Source organism: Rhizopus delemar, genomic scaffold, assembly GCF_000149305.1.
Source record: "Rhizopus delemar RA 99-880 supercont3.9 genomic scaffold, whole genome shotgun sequence".
NCBI lineage: Eukaryota > Fungi > Mucoromycota > Mucoromycetes > Mucorales > Rhizopodaceae > Rhizopus > Rhizopus delemar.
In genome coordinates, this window is record NW_027137835.1 from 1,954,407 (window position 1) to 1,972,525 (window position 18,119).

The following is an 18,119-nucleotide window of genomic DNA, read 5'->3' on the forward strand; positions in this document are numbered from 1 at the left end:
ATTATATGTTCGCTTTTATTCTACTTCAAACGAAAGACCTGTTACAATAGAATTGACAAATAAACTTACTGATGCCTTGCAACGTGAAGATGCAGAAGAAATACAAAGATCTGTTGAATCAGTCAAGAGGATAGAAGCAGAATCATCAGAGGCTCTTAAGAAAATGTTTGAAGATACAGTAATCCAATTAGATCCCTGGGAAGCTTACAATCAAAAAAAGAAAGTCGATGCGAGCCAATTGACTGTACAAGATTATGTTGAGATAGCCATATACGTCAAACGACACTGTCGATCTTACAACACGGCCGTATCTCATCTTCAGACTATTTTGCGAGATATTAATACCCAAATGCAATTCAATCCTGAACTCAACCAAGCATTTCTCAGAGTTTGTAACATGCTCATGCACTTTTATATCCGGTCTAAAAATCTCAAGAATGCCAAGTTAGTCTTTGATGGCCTTATGGTCTCAGGCCGATGGGAAGGTTATTTGGAGGAACATTCAGTCTCTGTGACAACGATCCTCAATGGCATTCAAACTTTGGGCACACGTGCCGATGCTTATCAGATTGTAAACAGACTTCTTCAACACAAACAGATGCCGGCTCATGAACGAGTCTATGTTACTTTGATTTATACTTTGCATCGTTTTGGTGACATAAAGGGTTGTCGATATTATTTTGCTCAGATGAAACAACAAGGATTACCGGTGAGCGAGTCTCTTTATCGAGCCATGATACAGGCCTGCATAGATGCAAATGATTCACAAGAAATATTGAACCTTTTTAACGAAATGAAGAAACAAAATGTAGAACCGAGCATAGCGACATACACCATGGTCTTGAAGGCATTGAATAATGAAAAAGATCCTAACAAAAAGAACAAGAAGTTGATGGACCAAATATTTGAAGATCTAATGGCGTCTGGCGCAGATCTCAACGTCTCTGTATTTACAGCGATGGGTTGGGATCCTCTTCAGGCACTAGAGGAACAAAAACGATTAGAAGTTCCTTTACGTACAAGAGATTACAATGCATGCCTGTCTCATTTACTTAAGATGAATCGATCGGAAGAAGCTGTCAATTTGTATCGGAATATGGCTCAAACAGGCACTGAGATGGATCGATTTACATATGGTATTGTGATGGATGCCTTGCTGAAGGATGATGGACAATCCCCCAAGGTTGTATATGATATTTACGATGAAATGATACATCACGGTATAAAACCTGACAATGTAATTTATACTACCTTGCTCTCTGCTTGTGGTAAAGAAAAAAATGTCGATAGAGCGATATCTTATATGGAAGAAATGGCCACTTTTGGCTTGAAACCCAACATTCATAACTGCAATTCCTTCTTGACAGCCCTTTCGATGTCGAGCAAAACATTTTATAGCATCCGCAAGATGCGCAATATATGGCTTCTAATGAGACATATTGGTATCCAAGCAGATACTCGAAGTTACAATATTTATCTTTCAGCATGCTACAACATTATGCGACTTGAACGAGCTAGAGGTAGAGAATATTATCAAGAACCACAAGAGGATGATATGGGACTGCCTAAAATGGGACCTTGCAGATACATGATTCAATCTTATCGAGCAATGAAAGAGGAAGCCAATCCTCTGGCCCAACCTGATTTTGCAACCTATACTATTCTCATCAAATCACTTGCGTACACAGGTTACACTCGACTGGCTATGCAAATATACGAAGATGCTAAAATGGACAGGGTGAAATTGAACGTGTCTGCTTATAATGAAATCATGAGGGGACTTGAAAGGAGCGGAAAGATGTCAGATATTATGAGTATTTGGTATGATATGAAAATGCACAATGTACTGCCAGACAATACATCCTATGAAATTGTTTTGGAAGCTTGTGAACAGCTGGGCTTACAAGAATCTCTTTCAACCATCCGAAAACAAAGAAAGTCAGATTTTGACAGACTGTGGAGTTTATCACAAAAACAAGAACAAAAGAGACAAAAAATAGAATCAGAGTTAAAGAAAGCTGTTAAAAATAAATAAGCCACTGTGACGATGTTGCTCTTTGCTCATTCTGCTGCTCCTTAAATTTTGCTTTTTTTTTCCTATTTATTTTTTTTTTCTTTATTAATTGAAACATGTTGCGTACAGTGTAGGGTGATTTAAAAGAAAAGATATTTATGCTTTTTTATTTACATCTAATTTAGTAAACCCAAGAATGCCCGTTCCAAACGTTTCTTGAAGAATCGTGAAGCCAAAGTAGTCGAGAATCCTAAAAATACCTTGATTATTAAAGGATCTACCACAAGTCAGATCATCAATGACGCTCTTAAAGACTTGGTATTTAAAAATTTTGTATTTAACAACAAAAACTAACTGTACACTATGTATTATAGTATGCCTTGAAACGACCCAATGCCGTTCACTTTTCTAAAAAGAATGAAATCAAACCATTCGAAGATGAACCAAAGCTTGAATTTTTCTCTACCAAGAACGATTGTGCACTTATGGTCGTTGGTACCCATTCCAAAAAGAGACCACACAACTTGGTCTTTATTCGTATGTTCAATCATCAATTGTTAGACATGTATGAATTTGGTATTGAAAAGGCCGAATGTATGGGTTCTATTCCCGTAAGTCAAATATGTCTCCTTTTTACTTTATATCTCATTCGCAAAAACACATAGGGTCCCAAATGTTCTTTAGGCCTGAAGCCTTTGATGATTTTCAATGGTGAAAAGTTTGATTCCGACTCAACCTACAAACATTTGAAGAATTACTTTTTGGACTTTTTCAACGGCGAACAAACAACGGCCATCAACTTGGCTGGTCTTGAGCACGTGATCAGTATCACAGCTACACCTGACGATCGCATCCTGTTCCGTACATACTCTGTGCAGATGAAGAAAAGTGGAGTAAAGACGCCCCGTGTGGAATTGGAGGATATGGGACCTCATTATGACTTTAGCTTAAAACGTACTTCAGTGCCCAAGCCCGACATGTGGTCAGCGGCTGCCAAGATTCCCAAGGAACTTAAGCCCAAGAAGGTCAAGAACATTGAAAAGGATGAAATGGGTGATACTTATGGTCGTGTCCATCTTGGTAAACAAGACTTTGATAAGATTCAAACAAGAAAGATGAAGGGTTTGAAGAAGAGATCAAATGAAGACGATGAAGCAGAAGAAGAGGGTGAAGCACCTTCAAAGAAACAAAAGGTTTAGACACCAAATCTCCCTTAACCTTTTCCTTTTGCCTTGATTAAGATATAAAGTAATGTAAATAGCAAAAAGGGGAAAGAAAAAGAAATAAATTCAATAAAATGCTAGTAAAAAAAAAAGGGGGAGACTGTGTTATGTGTGATTATGAATGATTATCAATTGTCGTTTGCATTCTAACCATGACTTTATACAAGTAAAATTTTACAGCTTTTTAATACATGAGTGATTGTGCCCATTCATCAGCTACAGAAATAAGTTCAAATGTGTAATCGGCAGGCTCTATACTTTTAGTAGAGGATCTTGATGTTGAACCAGGAGTACCTACGGCACCTACAGCAGCAGCAGCTGCTGCTGCCATGGCTGCTGCAGAGACAGAACCAGAAGGAGAGGAATTTCCACTGACTTGATAACAGGTATCCAATGCGAATGGATTAGGTAGCATATATTGAGAGTTATCCAAGACATCTTGTTGTTGTCCTCGGTCAGCAAGTATGTCATTTATTGGTTCATTTTCCTTGTGATGGCAAAGTTCACTGATAGCAGAGAAAGCTGAGGTGTAAGAGGATTCATTGAATCCATTGTTGTGCTTGGGCTGCAGTGTGAGATCGATCAGACGAGAAAAGTCGCGAAGGTCTGGTATCGAGATCTTTCCTGCTAGTAGTCGAATATCTTCCAGGCTTTTCCTAAACTGGATCCTGGCCGTTTCTGCCACATCCAATTCAGTACAATTGAAATCGACAACGTGAGTGAGAGCAGCAAAAATACCAGAGAATGCAGAGAAGGCATGGTTATACATTAGGTGAGGATGATGGACGGTGAGCGAGACAATGTGTGTGATGGTGTTTGCGAGTGTACGTCGTCTGTCACGATGAATTTGTTCTTCTTGTCTGCAGCACATGACGAGTGAGAGTTCAAAATCATAGCTGATCAAATAAAGATTGGCAATGGCAGCTGTCGCAGGGACCCCCTCACCTGTCCACTGTAATTCAGGTGGTAGCATCTCTCTCCAGCGGTGCAGGGCATCCAAGAATTGGACGATTTGATTTTCTTCGTTCATTGTCCATATGCTCATATCGTAGGCAAAGAAGCGAACGACCTTTTCGACCAACATCATCAATCGGCACACTTGATTAAACGCCTCTAGTACAAGTCGTTCCTGTGTTGTATCCTCTGGTAAAGGGTTGGGTAAATCAATGGTGATATCTTTTGATTTGAGCATCCAAGGTCTCTCCATCGTACAACTTTCCACCTTATCCATCACAAAACATGCCCACAAGACACGTTTACGAAGCTCTATATCACACTGAGACATCTGGCTGCTGTAGTGACAGGTATGTAATCCCAGTTGAAAACACATGCGAATCGCCATACCACTGTACATCCATGCTCGACTGGACTGATGACGATATTGGCTGGATTCATAGAAAGCCATATAAATAAGGGCAATCACTGTGCTGATTCGTGGCACATCCAAAAAATCATCCATTAGTTTTCTTGCACGATGATAAAATATATCTCCTTGGGCATTCAAGGCTGAATTGGGGTCTAATTGTTTTGCTGCATGAGCATACATGACGTTTAATAAGAGTGGGGTGATTAATGTGCCCTTGATCCTGAGTTGATCATAAAACATGCTACGAGATAAGATGGGGAGTAGATGATGACATTGACTGAAAAAGACACTGATCAAATGTTCTTGAGTAGGGCGTGAAGGCATGTCGATGGGTGTGTTGTAGTAAGCTGGTAAATGAGGCTCAGGTATCCAACGGACGAATTCACCATAACTTCTCCAAGGGGTGACATGATCTAGTTTCGCATTCTCGTTATGATTATTAAGTGACATTTGAACCAGGCCATTTGTGAGTTGCTCAATCATTTTATCGGGTCTTGTTGTTGCTGACTGATGTTGTGAATGAGTGTTTAGAGAGTTATGATTTGGGTATGGTTGAGTTGCAAAAAGATGGTCTGATTTATCTACAGTGTAAATCCTGTTATTAGTATTATCAATATGCTGAGGTGCGGATGATGATTGATTTGCTGTTTCTGAATTATTATCTAAAGGCTCTATTCTAATATAATTTTCATCTGTGTTCTTCAAGTACATGCATTTTCGTCTTCGTGCTATCATTTCATGTAAATTAACATGATATTTTTATAATCTATTTCCATTCAATACCTTTGCACTATAAATCAACAAATTAATATCATATATACACGCCATGTACACCTTTTACCTGCATACAAGGATGTTTGCCATCACACTACAAGCATAAATACATTATATATTTAGTCAGTGAAAAAAGAGTTTGATTTATATACCTTTATTTTCTTCATTCGACATGGATGACATGCTCTTCCAACTTTTAATCGCTTATGTTTACTATCATCTATTTTACATTTATTAATTGTTCAAAAGAACATGTATTAATATAAACCTTTTAAGGTTAATTCAAGTGTAGCAAACATTGTAAAAAAGAAGAATGAGAGTTAATTTGTATAGAAGATGCAATAAAAAGAAAAGAAAAGTCAAATTTCCTTATTTGATAATTTTGGGCTTTAGCAGTGACACAGAGTTTCTACCCCAATCAAGATGAATAGATCCAATGAATGAAAAAGGAAGAAGGGAAATAAATAGGATGAAATGGCAAGTGTTTAGATAGGTAATTGATATAAAATCAAAATTTTTTATAGTCTATATACAATAAAGATGAATGTATTGATTCATTATGGAAAGCTGTATACAACAAGAATAAAATGGATTATGGTTGGGGTATTAAAAAAAAATAGGCATGACTTTATAACAACGGAAATCCAGCAACCGCAATCATTATTTATTTTTTATTTTTTGTATGTACAGTATGAAAGAAGGGGACGTGGATATAATAAATTAAACATCTACAATACGTTGAACTTTACCACAATCCGGTAAATGCTCTCCTCTGTATTTTATCAAATATTCTCCATTCTCTTTTGCGGTTACTGTCTTATTCACTGGGCAACCCTAAAAGGACATTAAAACAAAAGTTTTATAAATAGATTAATAACTTACCTTGGTACTATTGGAACATTTATAGTAAATACTTTTGTTACCAGTCTTCTTTTGTATTGTATTTCCATTATTCTTCCAAAAAAAGCCGTCATTATATGGATTCTCTCTGGTCTCTACAATTTTAGAAATGGCCTGCATCTCACGTCTTCTTCTAGGTTTTGGAGGCAAATAATGACTGCTATCACGACGACCGACTGAAGATGAGAATGAAGATGACCTATGTTCTAGTTTGATCTGAGATGTAATTTCTTGTTGGTCTTGTCCAAATTGGAAAGGTGGAGATACGTGCGCAGTTTTTTGATTTGCCATTATTGGTTGCTGAGGAGGGAAACTAGTGAAAATAAAGGTTAAGGTTGGCTTGGACAAGTGAAACAGAGACAAACCTCATGGAAAGCATAGATGCAGTATTATTATTAAATGTAGGGGAAAAGGTACGTTCATCTAATTCGTCATTTGAATTAGAGCTACCATCAAAAGAAGAGCCAAGAGCAGAATCACGACGATGACAATCATCTTCTAATAATATATCAATAACACTTGGTCTTCTTTCATCAAATTGATTATTCAACATAAAATTATGATTATTGATATTGTGGTGATGTTGTTGTAATAATAAATCCAGTTCTTTTGCTTTTAATTTTGCTTCTTCGATCCTTCGCTTGTCTTCTTCTACTTTGCTTGATAAAATAAGTTTTAATAAATCGGGTTGTGATTGGTAATAGAGAATAATATCTTTAAGATCGCAAGCAACAGGATTAGTAACCAATTCATTCTTGTCATTGTCTATTGTGTTTTGGATCCAAATATCGTTATTATCTAATAACATAGTTTCATCTCTTTGGATTAAATGAGGATGATAATTATTAAAGTTGTTGTTCATCATTTATATAAAAGAAGAAAAGAGGAACAAATTTTTTTTTATTCAGTGAATGTTTTTCAGTTCCTTTTATTCCAATTGGTAAACACCGTGAAACATAAACCATTCTGAGATTTAATTTGATTGTGAGACACACCCAATATAACCAATAATAACCAACCGTGTACTTTCCTTTCTCTTATTATCACTATAGTTTAGTAAATAAGCAAGAAAGAATAAAAAGAAACTAGGTAGGATAAAGATTATTAGGCAGATTTTCTGTCATTTTTTATATTTACAAAAAAAAAGAAAAGAAAAAAAAAAGGTAATATATTTTAGCTTATTTTGACCAACAATTGATCATCTTGTTTTCTTCTATTTCTTCTTTGTATATTAGTCTGTGTAGTACAAAGTATCCTTTTTACCCCACTACAAATCTCCTGTTTCAAATGATTTGTGTAAGCCAAGTGATTAATAAATAATAATCTTTTTTTGTACATAAAGATGTCTAAATACGTCTTTATTTTTTATATTTGGTAAGAAAGAGGGGACATCCCTTATGATGCTTATAAATTTTAAGGGACCTCAAGGGAAAGATTATGTAATTAGTCATTCGAGTGGTGGTCCCACTATTCATGAATTTAATATTTCATTCGATAAGTTTCTTTATTGCTGAATATTTTTTTTTCAGAATAAAATAAAACAATAGAAATAAACTATTACAAATTGACTTGATATAGACTCACATTCTTTTTCTTATATTTCAATAACGTCTTGTAATTGTTACAAACACTTTTTTTTTTCTATTTTAACTTGACGATCAATCTTTACAATCTGTAGTCGATCACTTTGAATCCATTGGTTGATTATTTAATAGACTTAATAATAGATTGATATGTAATACATGTAAATTTGATTGAAATAATCATAACGAAGCATATTGACTTGTTTACTGTTTTTGTACAAAACCAGCAGCAAATTATTGACACAGGTTTTCTAACTTTAATTTTCTCGAAATTATCCATTGAAATTATGCGCTGTTTTATTTTCATAGACAATCACTTTGCATAATTTCAGTGGATTGTTTCTCTTCCTATTGTTTCATCTCTATCCAAAATATGAAACCTAGGATATTTCAGTATTCGTATTTTAATTGCTCATTTAAGAAAAATAAATGAGTCCTTTTTAAAAGGATTCCATACAGTTTAATACTGTAATGAAGTATATTGATTAGTAAGGCAAAAAAGAAACATAAGATACATTAGAAAACCTTTTTTCATATTGAGATTAAGCATGTTGAATAAAAAGATATCTGAACATTATAAAAGCATACTTATTTATCAGCATTTAGCATCAACCCTCTAGGATAAAATACAATTTTGTATCGAAAAAAAGAAACGAAAATGATGTTTTTATGACTTATAATGCCTTTTTGTTTCAAACATAAAATGTATTTATCAAAAGAAACGATTATGTTTTCTTTAATTAGTAGAATTTTGATTTCTTGACATTGAAAGTACCTTCATGCCCTCTTTGATATAAAACCCTTAACCGTCAGCAAAAAGTTTCAAATTTATCAGATAAATCATAATTAGAAAACGCATACTACACAGGAAAAATATTTGAAAGGCTTAAACTACTTTGATTTACTTTAACTACCATTTATTTTAATTTATAATCAGCTTGTTCCTATGTTATAGAAATAGAGCAAGCCTTCTTTATCAATTAATGCAACTATTATTATAAAAGGAAGGAGAAAGATGAGATAGCAGCATGCGCTATACTTAACTAATCTATTATCAAACCGTTCTATGTCTACAATAAGCACAGTTTTATAAAGTTATTGTGTTGCTGTAACAGAAAAGAAAAAAGTAAAATTTGCATTGTACGCATAATGTTGCATGAAATATAGGTCTATTTATTTAAATAATTTCATTTTACTATAAAAATATTCCTTTTTTTTTTGTACAAGTACTTCTATAGAGTTCCTTAGATGGAGAGCAAAGACAGAATAAGTTGTTTTCTTTGAATCTAAAGAAAATATAAGGTCAGTTAATACATCTGATTCAATAAGCTAAAAACCTTTCCTGTTTCAAATAACTATTAAAACTCGTATTGAAATGTATTGACAAAGGTTTATTGATCATCTTTCGAAAGGATACGAGTCATATTCTATTGTTGATCACTGTTTGGAACATGTAATAAATCAAATCAACTGAAAATAGTCGAATCAATGAGAACAGTAAGGCTATGTTGGTAGCTGTTTTCTTGAGCTCAGATTTTCTAAAATATATTTATAAAATCCTTTGCTTTGGTTACAGATTATCTGATTTTCAGAAGATATGTACTACCACGTCCAAGAAATGAGTTGCATATTCATCTTCTTCACCATCAAATGTATCTGTTCCAAGAGAAGATTGTAATAGAATATTCAAGAATAAAAGAGTTTATAAGGCAAAATATAAAGTAGAGTTTATGATTAACTCACAATAAAGCACATTGAACAAAAAGTCAAAGTCGCACGAGTGTTGTAATAATTTGATGTTTGATTTCGTGTAACGATATAAATCTCAATTTTCATTGTCTTTTATTTCTTTTTAAAATAGGGATGAGTTTAATATCAACTTGAACTGAATCATTCCAAAGCATGTAGTATTGAATAAGTCAATAATGGTCGAACTCTTGCTTAAGCATCCTCGTCAATTTTACTTTCTTTTTCTGACATCTAAATTCGGGAACAAAGGAGTTGATGATGGCCAATCGCAATATATAGAAATAGGTTACAAGATTGATCAGCTGTTACGCTGAGGCGGTGTATGTAAAACAAAACGAACATTCTTCAGTTGTACTCTTGTAACCTACTTGCAAAAAAGAAGCAGAGTACAGATGCATTCAAGAATAATTTCTTTTAATCTTTGTACCTCTTTTTTATATAAAAATCAGAGTAGAAGGAACCTCAGTCGAAACCACTCATCCACCATTTCTGTTTATTCAGAGTCAATTCAGCAACAGTTTTTTTTTTTTTTTTTTTTTTTCCGTTTCCGAACTTCGGGTATTCTTCCAGGGACACATGAAAACTATTTGAAATAACCATTAGCTTCTAAAACAAAAATATAATAAGCCTAAAGTCATAAAACAAAATAATTTAGGAGGTGCCATCGCATCTAATTAAAGAGAAAATGATGTGTTTGCATGTTTTGTAATATTTTAGTTAACCTCGTACGTCTTTGAGTAACAATAGAATCTATACATGTTTTAATCTAAGCTATCATAAAGAAGCATTGTGTGAATTAAAAAAAAGTACTCCACTTCAGATTAATCTATTTATCTCTTTTAGTCATTCTATTAAAAGTGTAGAATGGAGTACATCATCAACTGACAACAGCTCAAACACAGTATTGGCAGTTTTTATTAAAGAATGATGCATTTTGTGACACATTTTTATTTTTAGATTTGCTTTATGTTTCGCAAGTTCAAAAATAACTCAGTGCCTGCAAAAGCTGAGCAAACGAAATTTCACAAAATTGTTTGTGTAACAATAATTCTAAAAATATAACAGTGTGGTTGCATATAAAAAAAAAGTATATAAATGCCAAGATTAAAAATAAAATTTAAAAAAGGTTCTTTATAAAATATGTGGTCTTTTGCTTATAATTCTTCTTACGAAACCATGAATAATCAATTACATAATCTTAACTTTATGAATACTTCTCAAGATGAAATTTATGCTCAAGAGTTAACTATTCCTTTGATCGCCCCTTTGGTTCCAAGCATGTCTCAACCTCAAGCAAATATGAATCACAGATTAAGCTTAGAAATACAGCCTTGTATCTCTGTTACGGAGCCAACACCCATTGGCGTACCTTCTTTAAATTTCGTTGACCAATTTATAGCAGAAAATTCTCCACAATTATCAGCACAACAACCTCAACCCTCATTTCTTGATGAGCTCCTTAGCACTGATCAGCAAGAAGCTGAATGGTTAAGTTGGACACCTAACATTCAATTATCTCCTGCTTTATCAGTCAATACAGTAGATGATTTTGACATTAGCTCATTTCATTCACTTGACTTATTAACACAAACCATCATACCATCACCTCAACCCTCATACGAAGAACATCTAACCGTCAAGCCAACCAGCAAAAGAAACCGTCGACTGTCTGAACCACCTGCACCTACTCAAGATTTTTCATCAACAACTCAAAAAGCTGTGCGCCGAACCCAAAGTGAAAAGAGGCCCAGATCGAATTCAGCCAGTGGCAACGGTAACTATCCTTGCACTCACCCAGGATGTACCAAAGTCTTCAACCGTCCCTATAACCTCTCATCTCACATGCGTACCCATACCTCCGAAAGACCTTTTGCGTGCAGTCAGTGTGGTAGAAGGTTCGCACGTCAACATGATCGCAACCGACATGAAAAGTTACATTGGGGAATCAAACCGTTTGCTTGTCAATTTTGTAGTAAATCATTTGCTAGAATGGACGCATTGAATCGTCATCTTCGTGTAGAAAATGGATGTGCTAGCAATATGATTAAAGTTGAACATAATGTATAGACCAACACCCAAAATATATTTGCTTTTTATTTTGCATGTATATCTGTAACATTCTTTATTATTTATTCTTTATTCTTTATTTCTGTAAATAAAATTAAATATACATATCTCTTTCATCCTTATGAGTCAATAATGTCCCGTATTATTCTGTGCATTTTGTCAAGATCTTAGTTTCATGTATGCTGATGCGGGTATCTGTTACTCTTTCCAGGTCAATAAGGTTTATGAGGGTCACAATAAAACTATACCTTAATATCTTTGAGTTCTATCAATAAATCATTCAACAGACCTTTTAAATAATCAATCTCTCCATCTTGTTCCAATTTTTCATCTATTTTATTCAACACCTCTTTCAATCTCGAGAAATACTTTACTATTCCATTTTCTTTCGCTTCTTCTTCTAATTCTTTCGCCTTCATCTTTGCCTCTTGTTCCTTTACTGCTTCATAGCCAATGTTTAATTCATTCTACAAAGAGATAAGAATTTAATACGTAGCTTTTATTTTAAGCGATAATGTATCCTACTTTACTTTGGAAGCTAATTGAGCAGCAGCAAATCGACTGTCCATATTATAAAGTAGTCGCTTATATTGTAAATAATACGCGTAAAGACACTCTAATCGTACCGAGGAGTCATATTGATCATCATTACTAGGTGCTACTAAATGTGGTATGTGTGATTCGTTTGATATTGTCTTTATCTTCTTGTCCCGATGTGAATCTAAGGTTGTTGATTTTTGTTTTCCTGTAAGCTTTCTTGAAGCTGATTCAGTTACCTTCAAGTAACCTGCTTTTTCTTGTTGAAAAGATTTCATTGATGACAAACTGTCTAAATCACTATGAATTGAATGTTCTTTGGAATCTATTTTATAAATAGTATGTACCTCTAATGAAACTGAAAAAAAAAAAAAATCAGTAAAGGAATATCTTTTAAATTCTCAATCATTACTCTTTTTCCTTTTTGTCAATTTCAGCTGCTCTTTGACGTACACTAATATTACTTTCTCTATGCTGGATATTATTATTCATTGCTGATATAATAAAATAAAAGAGGGAAAAAATAAGTAAAAAAGAGACATGCATTTTTCATTAGAAACAGTGACTGTTATACGATCTTGTCTTTTGCATTGAATTACTGTACCTTGCATTACTTGATCAATAAAGAGAAGTCTCAAACATGAATGCACTCAGACATTATATTCCTCCTGTAAAACATATAAAGAGCTATTCGGGTCCCCCCCAATTTTTTTTTTTTTTTTTTTTTTTTTTTTTTTTTTTTTTTTTTTTTTCAGACAAACCCGACGAACCCTGAATAATTCAATCTTTTCAAGATCTAGAAAAAAAAAATGAATCAAACCAAAGCAAGATTAAACTTACTCAATTTAAATAAGCAATGGATCAACAAATCAAGTAAGCTTTTTTTATTTATTTATTCATCCACTGCTTTTTATAATTCCTGTAAAGTTCGCTTCAACTCCACTGCTAGCAAAAGAATCGTGTTTCATAATCATCCCACTACGACACTTGCAAAAATGAATGCCCAACTTACTGATTTGATCCGTTCTCGTAAATACTCTCCAAAGATAGCATTGGAAAAAGTAATGAGTGTTGTCGAAGAGATGAATATTCGAAATCTTCGCTATGATCTCAACACATACAATGCTCTTTTGACAGCTTATGCTAGAGTCAAGGATCAAAAAGCTATTTCAGAAACATTAGATAGAATGGAAAAAGAAGGAATAAAGCCTACAATAGATACCTATAATTATATTATGAAAGTAAGAACCTTTTTTTATATAAACATCTAATAATTTGTTATAACAACAGGCGTTTGGAAACAATAAAGATACGAATGCCCAACTTCGATTAAAAGATGAGATGCAGAATAAAGGAATTGAATTAAATGGAGTCACATATATTCACTTACTGGAAGCTCAACAAGGCAACCTTCAGCTCGCATTGGAAATATTTAAAGAAATGAAGCAAAAGGGAATAGCGCCTACAGTGCTTTCATATTCCTTCTTGATCGGCGCCTGTCGGGCAAGCTCATCAGACGTTGCTTTCAAGCTGTTAAAGGAAGCAGAAGATAATGGCTTACCAGTCGATAGTCAACCACGCATGTATTTTAATGTGTTACGGCTTGGTACACGTGAAGATGAGGTAGAAAGAAAATGAAAGAGACGTGTAACCAACTGCTGTTTATGATTAGATTGATATAGTCACTTATTGCTGGAATAAGGCAGTTGGTAAATATTCTTTACGTCCTGATGAAGGTACTTGTCTTCAAGTGCTTCGAGTGGCAGCCAAAAGAGGTGATTCAAAATTAGCCAAGGATGTGATTCGTCAGCTCAGCACTAGTGGATATCCTTACAAGCAACATTATTTTACACCCTTGATGGAAGCATACCTTGTTAAGGATGATTTGGTGAGTGCATTTAATGTGCTTGATATCATGCGCGTATCTGGTGTTCCACCTACGATAAAATCCATTCAATCTCTTCGTGAAAAGTTGAGCAGTGATAGCAAAGCATTAGATGATGCTTATGATATTTTAAAGGAACTGAGAAAGAAGAAAAAAAGTGTGGATATTGTGGATTTTAATGTTCTTCTTCTTGCCTCTGTCGATAATGGAGATGTTGAACGTACATTTGGGATCTATCGTGAAGCAGCTAAATTTGGTGTGATACCAGATGTTGACACATACAATGCTGTTTTGGAAGTTTGTGTGAAAGGACGAGTGAATAAGATGGATCGAGCAGTGATTGAAGAAATGAAGAAGGCGAATGTTAGCCCCAATGCAGATACTTTTGCGAAAATGATTGAGCTTTCTTGCAATCGAACTAATTATGAAAAAGCATTCAATTACCTTGAAGAAATGAAAGAACGAGGCTTTCTTCCCCCTCAAACATGTTATGAAGTATTAGCAAAGAAGTTGTCTTATAACAGAGACCCTCGATTTCATTTGTTGACGGAAGAAATGGAAGGAATTGGCTATAAATTAAGTCCAGATATCAGATTGTTGTGGAATAAATAGCATTGTCATTGTCATTGTGCATGCAGCACTGCAATTACAATCACGCCAAATAAATTCTCGGACAAAGAGGTTTATAAAGGATAATTTTATACTCATAACAAAATAAAGTTGCCTTTTTCTCATCCATCAACTCATTATAAAACCATGTCAGCTCGAATCCCCATAGATTGCACACGACATTTAGTTATATTTGAAGATGAAACAAAAGAAAGTAAAGCAGGAGGGTTTATCTTCTTAGAACATATCACACGATTAGAGAGATTGCAGAACTTGCTGGATTGAACAAGTCCACTGTGCAAAATATAAAAGTCAAGATTGATAACTATGGCAGCCCTTTGCCTCACAAGCAAATTGGGCAACCATTGAAAATAAACGAAAGAACTGAAAGGCACTTGAAGAGGATGGTTGGAGAGGATCCTTTTGCTTTTTATAAAGAATTAGCAAAGCTAGATGTTTTTGTTTGTATAGAAACTCTTTGATCATATGTGGATCGACTCAACTTCAAATCGTACAGAGCAGCTCACAAGCCTAGATTGACTGCAAGACACCGCAAACGTAAGCTCCGATAGGGGAAGGAGCATCTCGATTGGACGGAAGACAAATGAAGAAACGTTGTTTAGTCTGATGAGTCGCGCTTTTGTGTAGAAGGCAGTAAACGCGGAAAAAGAGTGCTCAGGGAGGAAGGAGAGCATTATGATGAAAGAAACATAGTATCTACAGCCAAGTAAGGTGGTGGTGGTACTATGATTTAGGGATTATTGACACCAATTCTATAGACCAAGAAGCATACATCAATAATTTGGCCAACAGGTTTCATCCTTGGTTTACAAGTGTCATAAAGCATCAGGAGAGGGATTTTATCTTCCAAGAGGATGGAGCTTCCTGTCATACAGATGGTTATGCTCGATGTGGAAGGAAACCCTACAAATTAGGAGCTTTGAGTACTGGCCTACTCAAAGCCCTGATTTGAACCCTATCGAGCATGTTCAGAATGCCCTTGAAAGACAAATTGAGAGAAAGAGATTGTCCGTCAAAAATCTGGATCAATTGAAGGTAGCTTTACAAGAAGAGCGAGAAAGTCTGGATGATGAGTTTACCTACCAGTTAGTTCAAAGCATGAAGAAGCGATGTGAAGCAGTTATCAAAGCTAAAGGCGGCGTAACAGAATGCTGAAAATGACTTTATATATATATATATCCTTAGGTAAGCACTTGAACCTTTCTTTTTTCACAATCTGAAATCCCAATCTTAAGTTTACATGTATTAGTTGGTCTTGAGATTTGACATATTTTTTCAAAATTTTGTTTCAACATTTTGTTCGAAAATTTATTTGGTGTGACTGATGATACTAATCGCAATGTACACCATGCACAGGGTTCAGCTTCATTCTGGTAAACTTTTACGGCATAGTCTCGAGCAATTAAATGCGCTAGTATTCCTGTATTTGATGATTTAAAGACAAAGAAGATTGCTAGAGAAAGACGCTAGGCTCGCCTTTGGGTACAATCAACTGAAAAAAAAAAAAAAAAAAAAAAAAAAAAAAAAAAAAAAAACAGCGTCGCTTTTGAAATGCAGACCGCTATTTTGCCAGTAGTCTTTTTAAAGGCTTTATCTAACCAATCCTCTGAAACTATTGAAGCTGTTTCTGTAAACCAGGATGCACGCCAGGGAGTAGTTGCGGCTCTTGATTCGGTTGAGGCACAAACCAAAGCATGCTCTACCGGAGTACAGGTGGAAAATATCACTATCATTGGCACTCCCACACTGTCAACTAACAGTTCTATCTACCGAATCTCACTGGAAATACTACTAATTTTACGTCCTGGTGAGCTAACTCCTTTGTTGCGTCAAGTGTTGAGCCAATACGGCAAGGTACTACACGTTGGTATTCTTTTAGACCCTGCTACAAATCTGTTTTTCGGCAAAGGATACGTAATTATTAATATCGTCTCTGAAGAAGGCTTTACTTTTCGGGAATTATAGCATGTAAAGCATTTGGATAAATACTGTCTAATCATGACATCATGGAAGAGTATGGAAAAACATTGCTTCTACTGTCACAAACCGGGTCATACCAAACAGGTTTTCCCTAAGCTGGAAAATCGTCGCGCTAAGACATGCTATACTTGCGGCAATCCCGAACATTTATTCAAAGATTGCCCAAAACATGCAACTGTATCTATTGAGTATAAGCGACATGTCACTGATCATGTAGAGCGACCCATCGTTGAGGAACATCAGGGGCGCATTACACGTAGTACACGCAAGTCTAGACCTAGTGCTATTACTGTAGGTGATTTCATACAGCCGTATCGACCAGATCAATGGCTGTAAACCAGGCAGTGATCTAATAAGCAGGATTATACTGACAAGCCAACATATAACAAAATGCTATAACGATGAACCTTGTTGAAGCTCTGGAAAACACGTATACTGATGCATCTACAGAATTTATAACTAAAAACATGTGTGATGTTCTGTAACTTTCAAATCCTTCCTCAGCCTTCCCATCTATTTTTATTAATATTAACGAGAAGGTGTATACTGCGTATTTTATTCAAACAACACAAAATATAACTCTTTCCCAATTTGTCTTGTTATTGAAGTTGAGAAACTGAGCCAAAGCCTTATTGAACATCCTTCACAGTGTCAAAACTTCCTTTTGTTAGAGAAATACCATGTAATTTTTGGGCAACATGAATTTTATTGTTATCAAAGGATAGCATTATCATTAATCAAAAGGTACATCATGCATCAGCGGATATATTTAAAGCTATTCATGTTATAAAAAGTCTTTATTGCTTGTTGATGATAATCAATCAAATAAATAACTGTTTTGTATTTAATAAAAATTTACTAAAACAATTGCAAGTTATGAGTCAATGAAACAAGTAAAGAAACAATATTAAATATAAATAAAAAAAAAACGTATTGTTGGTAAAGGTAAAGTATATGTAAAAGATGAAGAGAAAGGGGCCAATAGTAACGCAGTAGTTAGTAATAAACATAAAAATAATATATAAAGCAATACATGCACATAAAAAAAAAAGCTCGATCTTCATTTCGAGATAAAAAGTGTTTGCTGTATTGTGATCGTAGGCTTTCAGAATTACCATATTCCATTATTCAACATTATCTTTACAACTTTCAGAAAAACATTGCTTCCAGCTTAACCTTCCTGTTTTCTTATTGCGAAAACCTTCAGTATAATCGTATAATATTATGAAGTGGATGTCATCGTTTGGTTTAAGCTTGGATTTTTTTTGCAAATAGGCAGCTTATTTTTATTTATTGAATAGAAGGTGTGCACGTCTGAGAGTAGTGTGAATCAAAAGAAATAGAGTATAGAAGATTAAATATGCTAGTCAAGGTCGAATCTATCCCTTTTTGAAATCAAACCGACAAATGG

The 18,119-nt window shown here is 34.6% G+C and overlaps 8 protein-coding genes across 8 annotated transcripts; 5 read left to right on the plus strand and 3 right to left on the minus strand.

The window, feature by feature from the left end:
• Positions 1–163: 163 nt before the first annotated feature.
• On the plus strand, positions 164–3,029 carry RO3G_11821 (uncharacterized protein; the record flags this gene model as incomplete). The annotated part of the gene is made up of 6 exons (XM_067666405.1): positions 164–1,821; positions 1,963–2,007; positions 2,200–2,332; positions 2,389–2,625; positions 2,680–2,907; positions 2,961–3,029. The coding sequence occupies 6 exons, from the start codon at positions 164–166 to the stop codon at positions 3,027–3,029; spliced, it is 2,370 nt and encodes a 789-aa protein (XP_067522506.1).
• A 392-nt stretch (positions 3,030–3,421) lies between these two features.
• RO3G_11822 (uncharacterized protein) lies at positions 3,422–5,086 on the minus strand (the record flags this gene model as incomplete). Its single annotated transcript, XM_067666406.1, has 1 exon — positions 3,422–5,086. One exon carries the CDS (start codon positions 5,084–5,086, stop codon positions 3,422–3,424), a length of 1,665 nt encoding a protein of 554 aa, XP_067522507.1.
• A 1,011-nt stretch (positions 5,087–6,097) lies between these two features.
• Positions 6,098–7,085, minus strand: RO3G_11823 (uncharacterized protein; the record flags this gene model as incomplete). Its single annotated transcript, XM_067666407.1, has 3 exons — positions 6,098–6,211; positions 6,260–6,590; positions 6,643–7,085. 3 exons carry the CDS (start codon positions 7,083–7,085, stop codon positions 6,098–6,100), a joined length of 888 nt encoding a protein of 295 aa, XP_067522508.1.
• A 3,664-nt stretch (positions 7,086–10,749) lies between these two features.
• Positions 10,750–11,676, plus strand: RO3G_11824 (uncharacterized protein; the record flags this gene model as incomplete). Its single annotated transcript, XM_067666408.1, has 1 exon — positions 10,750–11,676. One exon carries the CDS (start codon positions 10,750–10,752, stop codon positions 11,674–11,676), a length of 927 nt encoding a protein of 308 aa, XP_067522509.1.
• Positions 11,677–11,752: 76 nt separating this feature from the next.
• Positions 11,753–12,705, minus strand: RO3G_11825 (uncharacterized protein; the record flags this gene model as incomplete). The annotated part of the gene is made up of 7 exons (XM_067666409.1): positions 11,753–11,758; positions 11,925–12,143; positions 12,207–12,237; positions 12,303–12,334; positions 12,453–12,505; positions 12,561–12,571; positions 12,626–12,705. 7 exons carry the CDS (start codon positions 12,703–12,705, stop codon positions 11,753–11,755), a joined length of 432 nt encoding a protein of 143 aa, XP_067522510.1.
• A 317-nt stretch (positions 12,706–13,022) lies between these two features.
• RO3G_11826 (uncharacterized protein) lies at positions 13,023–14,710 on the plus strand (the record flags this gene model as incomplete). The annotated part of the gene is made up of 4 exons (XM_067666410.1): positions 13,023–13,086; positions 13,141–13,454; positions 13,504–13,836; positions 13,886–14,710. The coding sequence occupies 4 exons, from the start codon at positions 13,023–13,025 to the stop codon at positions 14,708–14,710; spliced, it is 1,536 nt and encodes a 511-aa protein (XP_067522511.1).
• A 906-nt stretch (positions 14,711–15,616) lies between these two features.
• RO3G_11827 (uncharacterized protein) lies at positions 15,617–15,925 on the plus strand (the record flags this gene model as incomplete). The annotated part of the gene is made up of 2 exons (XM_067666411.1): positions 15,617–15,868; positions 15,914–15,925. 2 exons carry the CDS (start codon positions 15,617–15,619, stop codon positions 15,923–15,925), a joined length of 264 nt encoding a protein of 87 aa, XP_067522512.1.
• Positions 15,926–16,279: 354 nt separating this feature from the next.
• Positions 16,280–16,693, plus strand: RO3G_11828 (uncharacterized protein; the record flags this gene model as incomplete). The annotated part of the gene is made up of 1 exon (XM_067666412.1): positions 16,280–16,693. The coding sequence occupies one exon, from the start codon at positions 16,280–16,282 to the stop codon at positions 16,691–16,693; it is 414 nt and encodes a 137-aa protein (XP_067522513.1).
• Positions 16,694–18,119: the final 1,426 nt, after the last annotated feature.